This window comes from Mycosarcoma maydis, chromosome 10 (assembly GCF_000328475.2).
Source record: "Mycosarcoma maydis chromosome 10, whole genome shotgun sequence".
Taxonomy (NCBI): Eukaryota; Fungi; Basidiomycota; class Ustilaginomycetes; order Ustilaginales; genus Mycosarcoma; species Mycosarcoma maydis.
This window is the reverse complement of record NC_026487.1, coordinates 405,761-418,032: the sequence shown is the minus strand read 5'-3', so window position 1 is coordinate 418,032 and position 12,272 is coordinate 405,761. Positions and strand designations below refer to the sequence as shown.

General features: G+C 54.6%; 4 protein-coding genes across 4 annotated transcripts; 1 reads left to right on the top strand and 3 right to left on the bottom strand.

Annotated features, from left to right (window-relative positions):
• Positions 1 to 733: 733 nt before the first annotated feature.
• On the bottom strand, positions 734 to 3,457 carry UMAG_03784 (uncharacterized protein; the record flags this gene model as incomplete). The annotated part of the gene is made up of 1 exon (XM_011391930.1): positions 734 to 3,457. One exon carries the CDS (start codon positions 3,455 to 3,457, stop codon positions 734 to 736), a length of 2,724 nt encoding a protein of 907 aa, XP_011390232.1.
• A 1,006-nt stretch (positions 3,458 to 4,463) lies between these two features.
• On the bottom strand, positions 4,464 to 6,716 carry UMAG_03783 (uncharacterized protein; the record flags this gene model as incomplete). Its single annotated transcript, XM_011391929.1, has 1 exon — positions 4,464 to 6,716. The coding sequence occupies one exon, from the start codon at positions 6,714 to 6,716 to the stop codon at positions 4,464 to 4,466; it is 2,253 nt and encodes a 750-aa protein (XP_011390231.1).
• Positions 6,717 to 7,648: 932 nt separating this feature from the next.
• Positions 7,649 to 9,952, top strand: UMAG_03782 (uncharacterized protein; the record flags this gene model as incomplete). The annotated part of the gene is made up of 1 exon (XM_011391928.1): positions 7,649 to 9,952. The coding sequence occupies one exon, from the start codon at positions 7,649 to 7,651 to the stop codon at positions 9,950 to 9,952; it is 2,304 nt and encodes a 767-aa protein (XP_011390230.1).
• A 127-nt stretch (positions 9,953 to 10,079) lies between these two features.
• On the bottom strand, positions 10,080 to 12,158 carry UMAG_10666 (putative U5 snRNP protein; the record flags this gene model as incomplete). The annotated part of the gene is made up of 1 exon (XM_011392037.1): positions 10,080 to 12,158. One exon carries the CDS (start codon positions 12,156 to 12,158, stop codon positions 10,080 to 10,082), a length of 2,079 nt encoding a protein of 692 aa, XP_011390339.1.
• Between the last annotated feature and the right edge of the window lie 114 nt (positions 12,159 to 12,272).

Below are 12,272 nucleotides of genomic sequence, written 5' to 3'. Positions count from 1 at the left end.
AAGCCTGGCTCTAGCAGCTATGCACTTAACTACTCAATCTTTACACGGCCGCGATATCGTAGTCTGCGCTTGGCTCGGATCAGCAGCATCGCCCATTCGTGACTGCGTTAGAGAATTCTTCCGCTCATGCATCTAAGCTGCACCTTCACGCTTGAATGCACGGCACCATCTCGTGTCTCTCTCGTCTTGCCTTACGTTATCTCCCCCTCAATAGACGCACACACGCACAGCAAACTCGTCACTCAGCTTCCGCATTTACGATACTTTTTCCCCCTCTCTGTGCGCCTCCATTCGTAACTCTGTTGCTAGACAACGCTTCCACCAGCTCTAATCACACCGTTGCTCAATGCAGTGGGAACAGTGGGCGAGTGAGTGTAGAGCGGCCCATGAAGCACCAACGCAATCCTCAAATCAATTGTCGGGACAAGCCGCACAAGAACCTCTATCCAACCAACCATACAGAGCACAGAGATAAGAATCACCATGCGAATTATGAAAATGTTCAAGCGAGCTGCTCTCGAGTTTCCGGTCAATTACCCAGCCAGTGTTCATATCGCCGATTCTTCATGTTCCTGCGTCCCTACCGTTGCGAGCCCCAATCACGAATTCACAGAGATGTTACGCGAAATCATATTGATCAGGAAGAGGCGATTCAACACAACCACAACTACATCGTACGTGCGTGCGTTCCGCGTCTGCTTTATCAGCTTGCTTTTCTGCCGCACTCGGCTTCTCATCCGTAGATGCGGATAACGCCGTCTGCACCAGCAGAAGCAAAGTAAGGCGCTGTCGGATGGTACTTGACCGCCAGCACTCCTTCACTTGCCTTGTTCCGATGCGAGCTGATCTCCTGTCTGCATACCGCACTCGACTTGTCCCCTTCACCTCCTGTCACAGCTCCGTCTTTGCCCGCTAGCGATCCACCCGCAATTTCCCAGAACCGCACGCTGCAGTCATGTCCTCCAGAAACGAGCGTCAGACCGGACGCGTCAATGTCGAGCGAAGTCACTGCGTCCAGGTGCGCTACCATCGACAGCGTACAAGCGCCACTGTCCAGATCAAACATGCGAATGTAGCCGTCTTCGTGCGCCGTGATCAGCATGGGCAAAGTTGGATGTGTGACCAGCTTGTTGATCTGTGTCTCGCCCGTTCCATCGTATGTCTCGTCGCTCTTGAGCTGTCGCACTTGGCGGCCCGTATCCACCTCGAACAGCTTCACCACCGAGTTCGAGTACGACACAGCCACCAGCCGCAGATCCGAGTGACACACGTCCACGCACGTAGGCACCGGCAGCGTACCGCTCTTTTCCAGGTTCTCGCGCTCTTTGGCTGTATCCGGCCAAGGCTCGCTGCCAAAGTAATCCCAGCTGAGCTGTAGAATTGCAGGCGCCGCGCCAACACCACTATCGCCGTTGCTGTTCGAACCTGCCCCAGTGTTGCCGCTTCGCACGCTCCAGATCTTTACCGTGCCGTCTGCTGAAGCGCTTGCGACTCGTCCTTCTTCGTCGGAGCGATCCGGAAGCAGAGCGACATCCCACACCGCCTGAGAGTGTCCCACCAGACAGCCCAGCTCCATCGACTTTTCAAACGGCGGGTATGCGTCCAACCCACTATCGGGCAGCTGCCACACACGGACGGACGAGTCCAAGCTGCCACTGTAGAACCGCCGCTTGTTCGGCGACACCGCCAGGCACGTCACTCCGGCAGAATGGCCACGGAACGTCACAATTGGTTGACTGTCGGTGCCAGACTTGGCCGCAGGCTGATTCAACGTGCCCGCATCCAGGTTCCAGAACTTGATCGTGTTATCGTCCGAAGCCGAGAGCAGCGTCATCTCATTCTGCAAGAATGCCACAGCCCGCACCGCATCCAAATGGCTGCGCAGCACCTTTTTCGACTTCCACAACTGGCTGTCTGCCGCTGCGTCGGCTGCCTCCTTGACGGCCTCCTCATCTTCGTCCGTCAGACTGATGTTGGCAAGATTATCTTCGTCCTTGCGCTCCGGACCCGGAGCGCGACCGCTGCGGTTCATGAGCTGATTCACCTTTTCTGACGTGATCGCCAGCTGCTGCTGCGCTTCAGAGATGATCGAAGCTTCCCCCACAATTTGGCTCTGTCGCTCCGCTTCTCGACGCTCTCGGCTTTGTAGACTAGCCTCTTTGAGCTTTTGCCAGTCTCGACCGCCGGGCTTGTAGATCGCCGTCACTTGCTCCTGATCATCGAGTTCCTGATCAGTGAGGCTGCTGGCTGAAGTACCGCGCGAGTCTGTTGATTGCGAAGATCGTGACGAGTCGGAAGAACCTGAGCTGCCTGGTGCGTCATCCTGGTCGCGTTCATCAGAACAATCGTTCGGGTTGGAATCGCCCGATGCTTCTGGCTCGACGAAGGTGGCACTCAACGGGTTCTTAAGTGCAATGCTGTCGGAGCTACCAGAGCTGTCAGAGCTGTCAGAGCTGTCAGAGCTGTGCTGCTCTTTCGGCTCTGTTCCAGCCTCGCCCGAAGACGCGGCACCGCTGACGACCTCCTCGCCCTCGTTTCCTTCTTCGAGCACAGGCTCTGAGGCGAACAGAGGCGAACGACCAGGTCGACCAGCCTTGGCATTCGGCACACCAAGTGCAGTGGCCGCCGATGCGCGACTGATCGATCCTGCCATAGCTGCATGCGACTCTGTAGGCCCGGGAAGCGTGGGTGGTACACTCTCAAGCATCATTTTTCTTGGTCGCAGCGCGCTCTGTATGTGATTGCCATTGACCGAAGAGCCCGAGGCGATGCCGCGATCCGGGAGCGGATTCATTGTGGAGGCTGAAGTGAGGTACGAGATTTCTTGCAGGCATTGCTTCAGATATTCGCGGCTCTTTGCACGCGATTTGGGATCCTTTGCGCTCGATGTAGATCGCGACAGCAGGCCGGCTGCAAGGGCACTAGCGTTGGCCGACGTTGGAGGAGCAGAATCTGCAAACGGAGCGGGCGAACTGCGGCCGCTGCTGATGGTACCCCTTTCCAGGCCCTGCAAGAGCGGATTCTTGACTTGAGGTGCCTGCGAAGAAAGTGGAGATGAAGACGACTGAACGGCGCCACTCGACGATAGATACTTGGATCGCTCCTGTCGCAGTGCGTATTCGAGCATCTTGACTCTCCTCATGAGATCGGTCTTGAGGTTCTCGACGCCTCTTCGCTCTCCTTCGAGCAAGGCGATGCGCGCACGCATCTCGGCTCTCTCGATCTCCCATTCGTTGCGATCGCGTTCGTATCTTCGCCATTCGCCCTGCAAATGATGCAGGATGCCAGCGAGAGTGTACTCGGAATTGGGCTGAGAGTTGCCAGTCTCCTGTGACTGAACGCCATTGGACATGTTGCTGTGCATCTGGTTGGCGTTGCTGATCATGCCAAAGCCGAGGCCAGCACCCATGTTGCCGCCATTGGCATTGCCATTGTTGTTGCCCCCGCCCATCGACATGTTGCCTGCGTTGTTGAGAAGCACGTCAAGACGTTGCATCAATTGTGGATCGCTCGAACGCTGCAAATGATCCGTATTGTCATAGAAAGATCAGGTAGAGAGTTTGGTCTTGACGAGATTGTGGTATGATGCAGTAACCAATCAAAGATGATGTCGGGACTGCTGAGATGCGAAAGCTGTGAAGCTGATCGTGCCTATGCAGTCGTGGTGGCAGAGAAGGCCAAGTGTCTGTCGAGCGATGCTGCTGCTACTGGATTTGCACGGAACAAAGGACTCGAAGTCTGGGATGATGAAAGCCAGAAATGATGTGTGCGATCTTGAATGAGAAACAAAAGCGACGCTGACGGTTGTCTTTTCAGAATCGCTTCTGAGGTCTACTCTGTGTCGTGCTGTGGCTTGTTTGAAGCTTGCTTCGCGGTGCTGCGTGCTGAGCTGTGTTGCATGTGTCGCTGTTTGGGTCGATGATGGCACGGGCGCGTGAGACCTACAACGCAAAAGCCCCTCTTCAATAAACGTGAATCGTATTCGTGATTGTTAGTGAATAAAGAGCACTCACAAAACAATTCAGAATTCCCCGCTCTTTGTATTTGCGAAGATGCCAGATCTTGCCATTTTGTATTCGTGATTCTCCTTCTTTACGTGTTATCAATCAGCACATGAATGTCAGTCACACATGACAGTCACAGAGTTGCGACTCACAACTGTGTGAGTTTTCTGGATTCGTAATTGCCTAGCGTATTGGTGATTAATAATTGCTCGTACTGTGCGACTGCCTCACTCGAAAGTGCACTTCTTCTTGAAAGGTGTCCCGAAGGCACATGGCCGTTGAACACCTTTCTCTTGACTCCTGACATGGGATGGACATCAGTCACTCAGCCGATGCAGCAGCAGAGTGATCAGATCAGAAGCTCGGGCCGATGCGAAAGTGCTATGAACAGAGACAAGACCTGGTATCAGAGGCTTACAGCAGGGAATCGCGAACAAAAGGGCACAATGGTTTACTCAATCACGCCGAACCCTCAGACTTGTTCTCGCTGTTGGAACCGCGAAACTCGAGCTGGCTGAGCAGATGCGGCCAGATGTCCGCTAAGCCGGGATGAGCGCTCGGCCTAGAAACGATGTTCTTCATCACCTCGGTGCTCTTGACTTCGTTCCAGTGCTTGAGCAGAAAGTCGGTCTCCATCTTGCGGATCGTTGGAAACTGCGAATTGAAGCCCGAAAAGGCTTCCCAAACAATGTTGTCGACGGTGAGATTGTTTGCGAGCTCTTGCTGTGAACGCTTCTTGAGCTCTGGAATCTGCAGCTTGTCTGCGAGCCGGTACATGGACTTGGCCGAACAGGGGGCTGGCACATTGGTATGCACGGCGCAATACTCATCGATAAAGTATTGACGAAGGTGCTGTGCCCTTCGTCGGTCCTTGGCAAAGCTGCTGCCCGGAGCAGTATTGGTGCTGCTGCGAACAGGAGATGCTTCAGCATCAGAAGCTGCATACGTAGCCGACGCACCGTCTGCTAAGTCGAGCTCGCCTCCAAGGACATCCGATTTATCGTCAGATGACGTTGCATGAGAGTAGAAGCGCGAGTGCAGCGGTGCAAAGGCGATCGTGTCGGTGTAGAGGTAGTACAGCAAGGCCTTGTACGTGGCATAAGCAGCGTCGCGCACGACCACCTTGCGTCTCTTCTTGCCGCTATGTACGTTCGAAGCGCCCAAATCGACCGACCGGCGAAGTTGAGACAGGGTCCTACCATTGTGACTGGTCTGCGTCGCGGCTTGCGCCTGCAAAGGTCGGGTAGAACGCAGCTGCAAACTCATGGAAGCACTGCTCGACTTTGAAGGTGAGACAAAGGCCGAAACATCAGGTCTGAGCGATCGCGGAGAGTGTTGAGGCGTCTGAAAGGCTGACATGCTCTGCACGCGCATCGAATCTTCGCCGCTGTCGGTGCCCGCATCTTGGTCATTGGATTGCCTGTTGCGCGACTGCGGAGGCGTCGTCTGCTGCAGCGAGACGTAATCAGAGGCCTGTGCTGAATTGGAAGGAATGCTCGGGGTTTGAGTCGACGAAAACGGGCTGAGCTGAGCGACGTCTGAGCTGGTCTCGCGCATGCGTCGGGCCGCAGACGACTCTGAGCTGGTCGCAGCCGCTTTCACCGGGGTTGTTGCGGTGTCTGAGGCCAAGTTACGAGCAAGACCAGCCTCGCTGTTCCTTTGCTGATCGGTCAAGTTGGACATGCCCATCTCATACACCTCATCTACGTCCATCTCCTCATCCGAATCTTCCAAGCCAAGCTCGTCATCGTCCTCTTCGACGGACGATGGGAAACAATTACTGCCAATCAGGCTGAGCCCGTCCTGTCCCACTCCGCGCGAGTTTGCGTGAGCCAGGGAAACCTCGTCGTCCGTCTCGTCGTCTGAGCCCGCAGTGACATCGCCCTCGGCGAAACCACTGTCAAACATGTCGCGGAAGTATTCGCAGCGGGAAGCAAGGATCTTTTTGATGGCGTAGATGCGGCGTTCTCGTGTTACAATGGCACCAGTTTTGTGATGGCGGCGTTTGCGACGAATGACAAAGACAACGTCGCTATGATCCGGGTCGTCGAGGAGTGATCCCATCGCCTGAATGAGCGCCGGTGGCACAGTGACGCCCAAGGTGAGCGGTCGTGGACGTTCTGCGCTGGCTGTAATGGTGACTGAAATGAGGAAGCCATCCGTCTCCCGCACCTCGCTGTTGGTGTAAAAGACGGTATCACGCGAGGCGAATTGAGCCCAGCCCCAGTTGGACGTCTTATGGCTGAAAGCATGGTTGAAGGCTTCCTTGGTTGCAAGGACAATGCCTTTGTTGAGAGTGAGGATCTTGAATGTGAAGCGGAAGAGTCCCTGTCGCGTCCAGCCTTCATCTGTGGCGCCGGCGAGCTTGTCTGCAAGCGATGCTTGCGATCGGGTGTTACTGTTTGATGCAAGATAGCTATCCCACGGCGACTTGCTGTGGTTCCTCTCCTCGGGCGTAGGTTCGGCGTTGAGGTAGAGCGAGCAAAATTGCTGCAAACCAGATTGAGCATAAAAGAGTACTGTCCATCTACCTTGTCCGAAAGGTACTGACTTGATAACTTTCGACTTGGCATCAGAATTGGACGAGTCAAAGTGCTGCTTGAGATCGTGCAGCGGCCATTCGAAGGTGATGCTGTGCGTCTCCATTGGATTGTTCTTGTCGACTGGCACTGAGAGTTCGCCCGAGCGACGCCTTGCTGGAGAACGGCTCATATCTGTCTGAGTGTTCGAGGTGTATGCACAAACGGCGAGTGACAATCGAGTAGTGGAAACGCGATGAAAGGATGCCGAGCAGATATTGTGAACGGGACTTTGCCCCTTTGTCCTTACGGGTCGGCCTTCAGAGCACCTGACAAGGGCAGATCATGAGCTTGAACACGAGCAGCAGCAGCAGCAGCAGCAGCAGCAGCGCATGTGTCAAGCAAAGTGAAAAGCTGAGTTATGACCCAATGCCTTTGTTAATGCAGCACATGAAAGGGGAGTCGCGATTCAAGATGAAGTCACGAGTCACGAGTGGCTGTCAAGCGGAAAGGAACACAGACCCTGCTTATAACGCTCTAACATGATGATTCTTTTCTCGTGTCTCGTCCGTGACTCGCGACTCTCGTGTCTGGTTGCTCTGTCTCGGGTCTCGCGCCTGTTTAGAAGCTTGGGCCGTCATTCACGATTTTGGCTGTGGCACTTGGCTGTGGCCGAATCACGAATCACGAATCACGAATCACGTTACTCACACTGAAGATCAGTCAACTGAGTGAGAAACGTGAAATACACGATAGAGTCCAGTCACGAGTCGTGAAATCATGAATGGTGTTGGTGTGGAGGGTTCTACATTCATGGAGACTCTCCTTTCAAATCACAATCACAAATGTCATTCAGCGCAACCACGTCTGACCCGCAAATCACCATCTTTCGCCCTCGTCCGCCGTTTGCAAGCGGATATCTCTGGGATGAACTGAGAGCAGCATCGCCCCCAAGCTGCATTTGTAGTCAAACTATCTTGTCAGCGTTCATACTTTGAACAGGCGCAGATTCATGATGCGGCTTCACTTGGTTTCAACCGAGCCATAACCTCCCCGGTCCTCTCCCAAGACTCTACCGCCATCGACACACGCTCGACTCCACGCTCTTCCTCGTCCGCGTACAAGATGGAAGCTGTCTACAGAAAGTGCTCCGAGATAGCAGTTCATAGCGAGCTACAGCGCGGTCTTGAGCCATTTGTATACTGGCATGTCACCCAGTCCGTTCGGGAAGGTTATCGCCCAGACGCTATCGGAGAGTTTCAGAGGCTTGCCGAAGTAGAGGCCCTCGTGCTCGAGCGCAGATCCACCGCACGCGACAGGACCCTCGGCTACTTTGTCTCTCTGCTCCACCACTACCTTGCACCTCAGTCCGATCCGGGCGATGCTGATGTCGACCAAGCTGTCACGGCGCTCCACGCAGATCTGCACAGGGACAGTAAACCGATTTCGTCCACAGACTTCCTTACTGATACCGCCAACATTTATGAATATATCAAAGAGCAAAAGCAAGACAACGACTTGCTCGCCGACGATCATGACGGGAGCCAAGGGAATGCATATGAAGCGAAGCTGCAGTGGAACGTCGCCTTTCAGAATGCACTCGAGCTGACTCGTGCAGCCTACATAGAAGCGTGCCAGCGCTTCGCCCATCGCTTCGCCCTTGGAACCCAGGCCGATTTCGCTCTCGTACACCTTCTCACCAGCACTGATCTAGCCCAGCTCGCTTCCAAATTCCGCGCTGGGCCTCGCCACGTTGCTGCGCCTCGTTTCAGTACTAATGGTGAGGAGGCATCAGCTGAAAGTTGTCGCGACGGGCGAATCGATAGCACCAGCCACACTATCGCGAATTCCTTGCCCACCTTTGATCCAGAGCATGTCCTTAATGCCGGCCAGCAGTTTCGAGCTGCTTGCATTGGCCGACTACGCCAACATCAGCCTTCTGCTGATCGTGCCTTGGCAGCTGGCACGGAACTCGAAGTCGTCCTGTCCGAGGCACTCAACCTCGAGACGAATCCGGAACGGCTTGTCGAGCGTGTACGTCAGCAATGGACGACACGTATTCTTGAGTCATCGTCACTTTCTGCCACTGACGATCAAGAAGCGACCATTCGAGGTGCTAAAGAAATGCTCAGCTCCGCACTGCAAATCCTTGGCCAACGTCAAGGCAGGCGCAACCTGACTCTTCGGATCGATGCTCTGAACCTACGTGGTCACACCAATAACCAACTGGCTGCCCTAAAGCTACGGCACCGAGCAAACTACCTCAGCCTTGCCATCGCTGATTGGTCCGAGAGCTCTCAACTCGATCCCAGCCAAAACGACATCATCCAACTTTTGGCCAAGACCCAAGCTGGTGCAGAGTCCTCGCCGAACGGTATCGCGGCGGAGTCGGACGAAGAGCCGGTCAGCACGGATAACACGCTTTCAAATGAGTCCTCGACTCTGAAGTCCAGCTTGATTGCCTCTCGCCAGAAAACTGTTCCGCCACAGACAGCAGCTGTATCGATACAGAAAGGCGGAAAGGTAGCAGTAAGCTCGACGTCCAAGGCAGCAAAAGGCTCGAATGGTGCCAAGCGGCCAAGCTCGGGAGCCAAGAGCGGCAAAGACTCGAGCACGTCACGAGAAAAGACGATCCTCGAATCGCCTTTCTTCCGCTCCGACCTGGTTACCGGACTCATGGTGGACTCCGTGCTAGCGCTTGCTTTCCCTCACCGGGCTCTGCGTGAAACGCTCCGTCTACCATCGGCTTGCGAAATTACAGGTGCGAGTCAAGACCACAAGCCCATGCTCGATCGTCTCGCCGAATCGCACCACCAGACAACCAAAGCTCTGACAGCAGAGAACAAGGAGCAGCTCAGAGCCGCCATCAAAGCCGTCAGCGCCGTGCTGGCGCTTCCTGACCTGCAGCAGGTGACGCGTAACGATTTACCCGCAAAAGCTTTGCAATATACCAGTCTCCGTCTTGTGCTTGGCACACTGCATCTGCTGCTCAATGAGTTGGTCAAAGCTCAGACGGAGCTCGAGCTTGTCTCGAATGCACTCAAACCAAAGACACGCGCCCCCAGACGTGTCGACGAGGAGCAAACGTCGACGACTGCGGGTGGCATAGCTGGCGTGATGTCCAACGGCGGCGGCCGCGGCGGCGAACAGGACGAGCTTGCCATCCCGCGCATGCAAACGCGTGTACAGGGACAGACGCTCTTTCTGCTGGCCAAAACGTGTTGGATGGCCAACAAGGTTCAGGAAGCGATCAAGTTTTTCCGTTGGTTTGCCAAATGGTATTTCGAGCAGCAGACAGAGCGAACTGCTGAACGCAAAGAGGCTGATCGCGACGAGCGAGGCGGCCAGGTGGATCAGGCGCTGATGGTTGACCTTGACGAGATGGATATGGGTTGGTGGGACAAAGTTGTCGTCGTGACCAAAACGTGAGCAATCAAACACGCATCGATATGCAAATACAGTAACTTTCAGATTTCACACCGGTCACACAAGTCTTGGAGGCGTGCGAATATCATGTCGGCTCCCAACAAGCTCTTCCGACAATCGCATGCAGATGCTACCCGTCGTCCTCCCTTTCGCGTTTCCGCTTGCCCATGCCGTCCTTGACCGGCTTATGCATTGCGGCCGGGTGTCTCGCCAACTGTTGTGGGACGGTACTCAACTTGCTCTTGGTCAGCTCCTGTTTGAGATCCCAGAATAGATCGCTATCTGCCTGGTCTACAAAGGTGACTGCTGTGCCCTGCTTTCCAGCTCGGCCTGTTCTACCGATTCGATGGATGTAAGCTTCGATGTTGTTGGGCATGGCAAAGTTGACGACCAGTCCGACGTCGGGGACGTCAATGCCGCGTCCTGCTAGATCGGTCGCGACTAGGATCTGCGTGTGACCCGAGCGGAGGTTGGCGAGGGCTTCTTCTCGGAGGTCTTGAGTTTTTCCAGAGTGAAGCGTGGACGTGTGGAAGCCGTGACGTGTGAGGTACGAGGACAGTTGATCGGCGGCTTTTTTCTGATTGACAAAGACGATGATCGGTACCAGATGCGAAGATTGTTGCAGGATCGAGATGAGTCGCGTTCGGCGTTGATCTTCGGTAGGGATGAATTCGACAATCTGTTCAACGGTCGCTACTGCTTGACCTGCATCGCCGATCGTGATGGTCGCGGGACGACGTAGATACACCCTCGCCATCCGTTCAACCGACGGTGGCATGGTGGCAGAGTATAACATCGTCACTCTATATTTGCCCACCATATCGTCAGCCGATCCTTCCGGAATAGCATTATCCGGCTTCAAATTGGATACGGGCAACGAATCCAAGATGAAATTTACCTGCGGTTCAAATCCCATATCCACCATCTTGTCCGCTTCATCCATCACCACGTAGGTACACTGACTCAACACCAGCACGTGCCGCTCGATGCAGTCCTTCAACCTTCCTGGTGTAGCAATCACGATCTCGGCTCCATCGCGTAACGCATATGCCTGATCATTCATATCCCTTCCACCCACGATTGAGACACAGCGCAACCCAAGTCGACCAGCAAACTTGTTGGTTTCCGTCTCAATCTGCTGCGCCAGTTCTCGTGTGGGTACGAGGATGAGAGCCTGCGGTCCGAGAGCTTTTGTGTGCTCGTCCAGCTTTGGCAGTTTGGAGATGTACGCAAGGAGGGGAATTAGGAATGATGCGGTTTTACCGGATCCGGTTTCGGCAATTCCAATCAAGTCTCTGTTTTGCAAGCCGATAGGAATAGCCTGTCGTTGAATAGGCGAAGGTTCTTTGTATCCCACCTCTTCGATGGTGCTTAGAATCGAGGCGGGGATACCTGATTCGCGCCACGACCGCAACGGCTTTGGAATGTTGCCGCCGCGCGCAGAGATGCCAAAATCTTCGCGAAAGATGCGCCAGTCGCGATCCTTCATCTGTGAAAGCGATTTCTCGCTCCAGTGCTTGTCGTCAAAGCGTTTGTCGAGAGAGTCGTAGCGCGACGAATAAGAGGTTGCAGCCGAAGCATTAGTTTCGGCCTGAATTTGAACAGTGAGCGACTCGGTAGCGGTATCATCCTCTTCGCCCCACTCAAAGACAAATTTCTTGTCGGTGGGTCTGCGCTTGGGTTTCTTCTTGTCCTCTTTCAGCCCGAGGTATCTACGTCGAATCGAGGCTTGTTCTGATTCCGTCAGGGGTGCGCTGCTGCTGCTGCTACTGGCCTCGGCTCCTTCTCCGCCATTCGCAGCGTATCCGTTCGATACATGAGGTTGACCATTGGAAAAGTGATGGTTACCGTTCCTGATATCCGTATCTGGTCTTCTCCTGCGATCATCAGCTCTTCCGTTTACGACGCTTCCATAATCCAGATCTTCACTTTCTGAACGATATCGATCCGATCCCCTCGCCGAGGGTCGTGCTGGATGTCGTTGTGATGATGACGAGGAAGAGGAGGCGACAGAGCGAGCCTGCTGCTCGAACTTGAGCCGTTGCTTGCGTTCCAGCTCCTGTTTTTGCGCTCGCTGGCGTTCTTGTTCCTGCTTCTCGTGCTCCGCATTGGCAGCTCGTTCAGCTTTCGACAGGAAGCGTGGTTTGAGTGCCGACTCTTGCTTTTGCTTCTCGAGAATCTCTGCTACTGAAAGAGGCTGTCTCGACATTTTTGTACGCTACTACAGGCCGTGTGCCTGGCCTTATCCTACTTCTCCTCCTGAACGTTGACGAGTGGACGTTTGGAAGTTGAGCGGAACGGAGAGCTGTTGAATTGGTGTGTG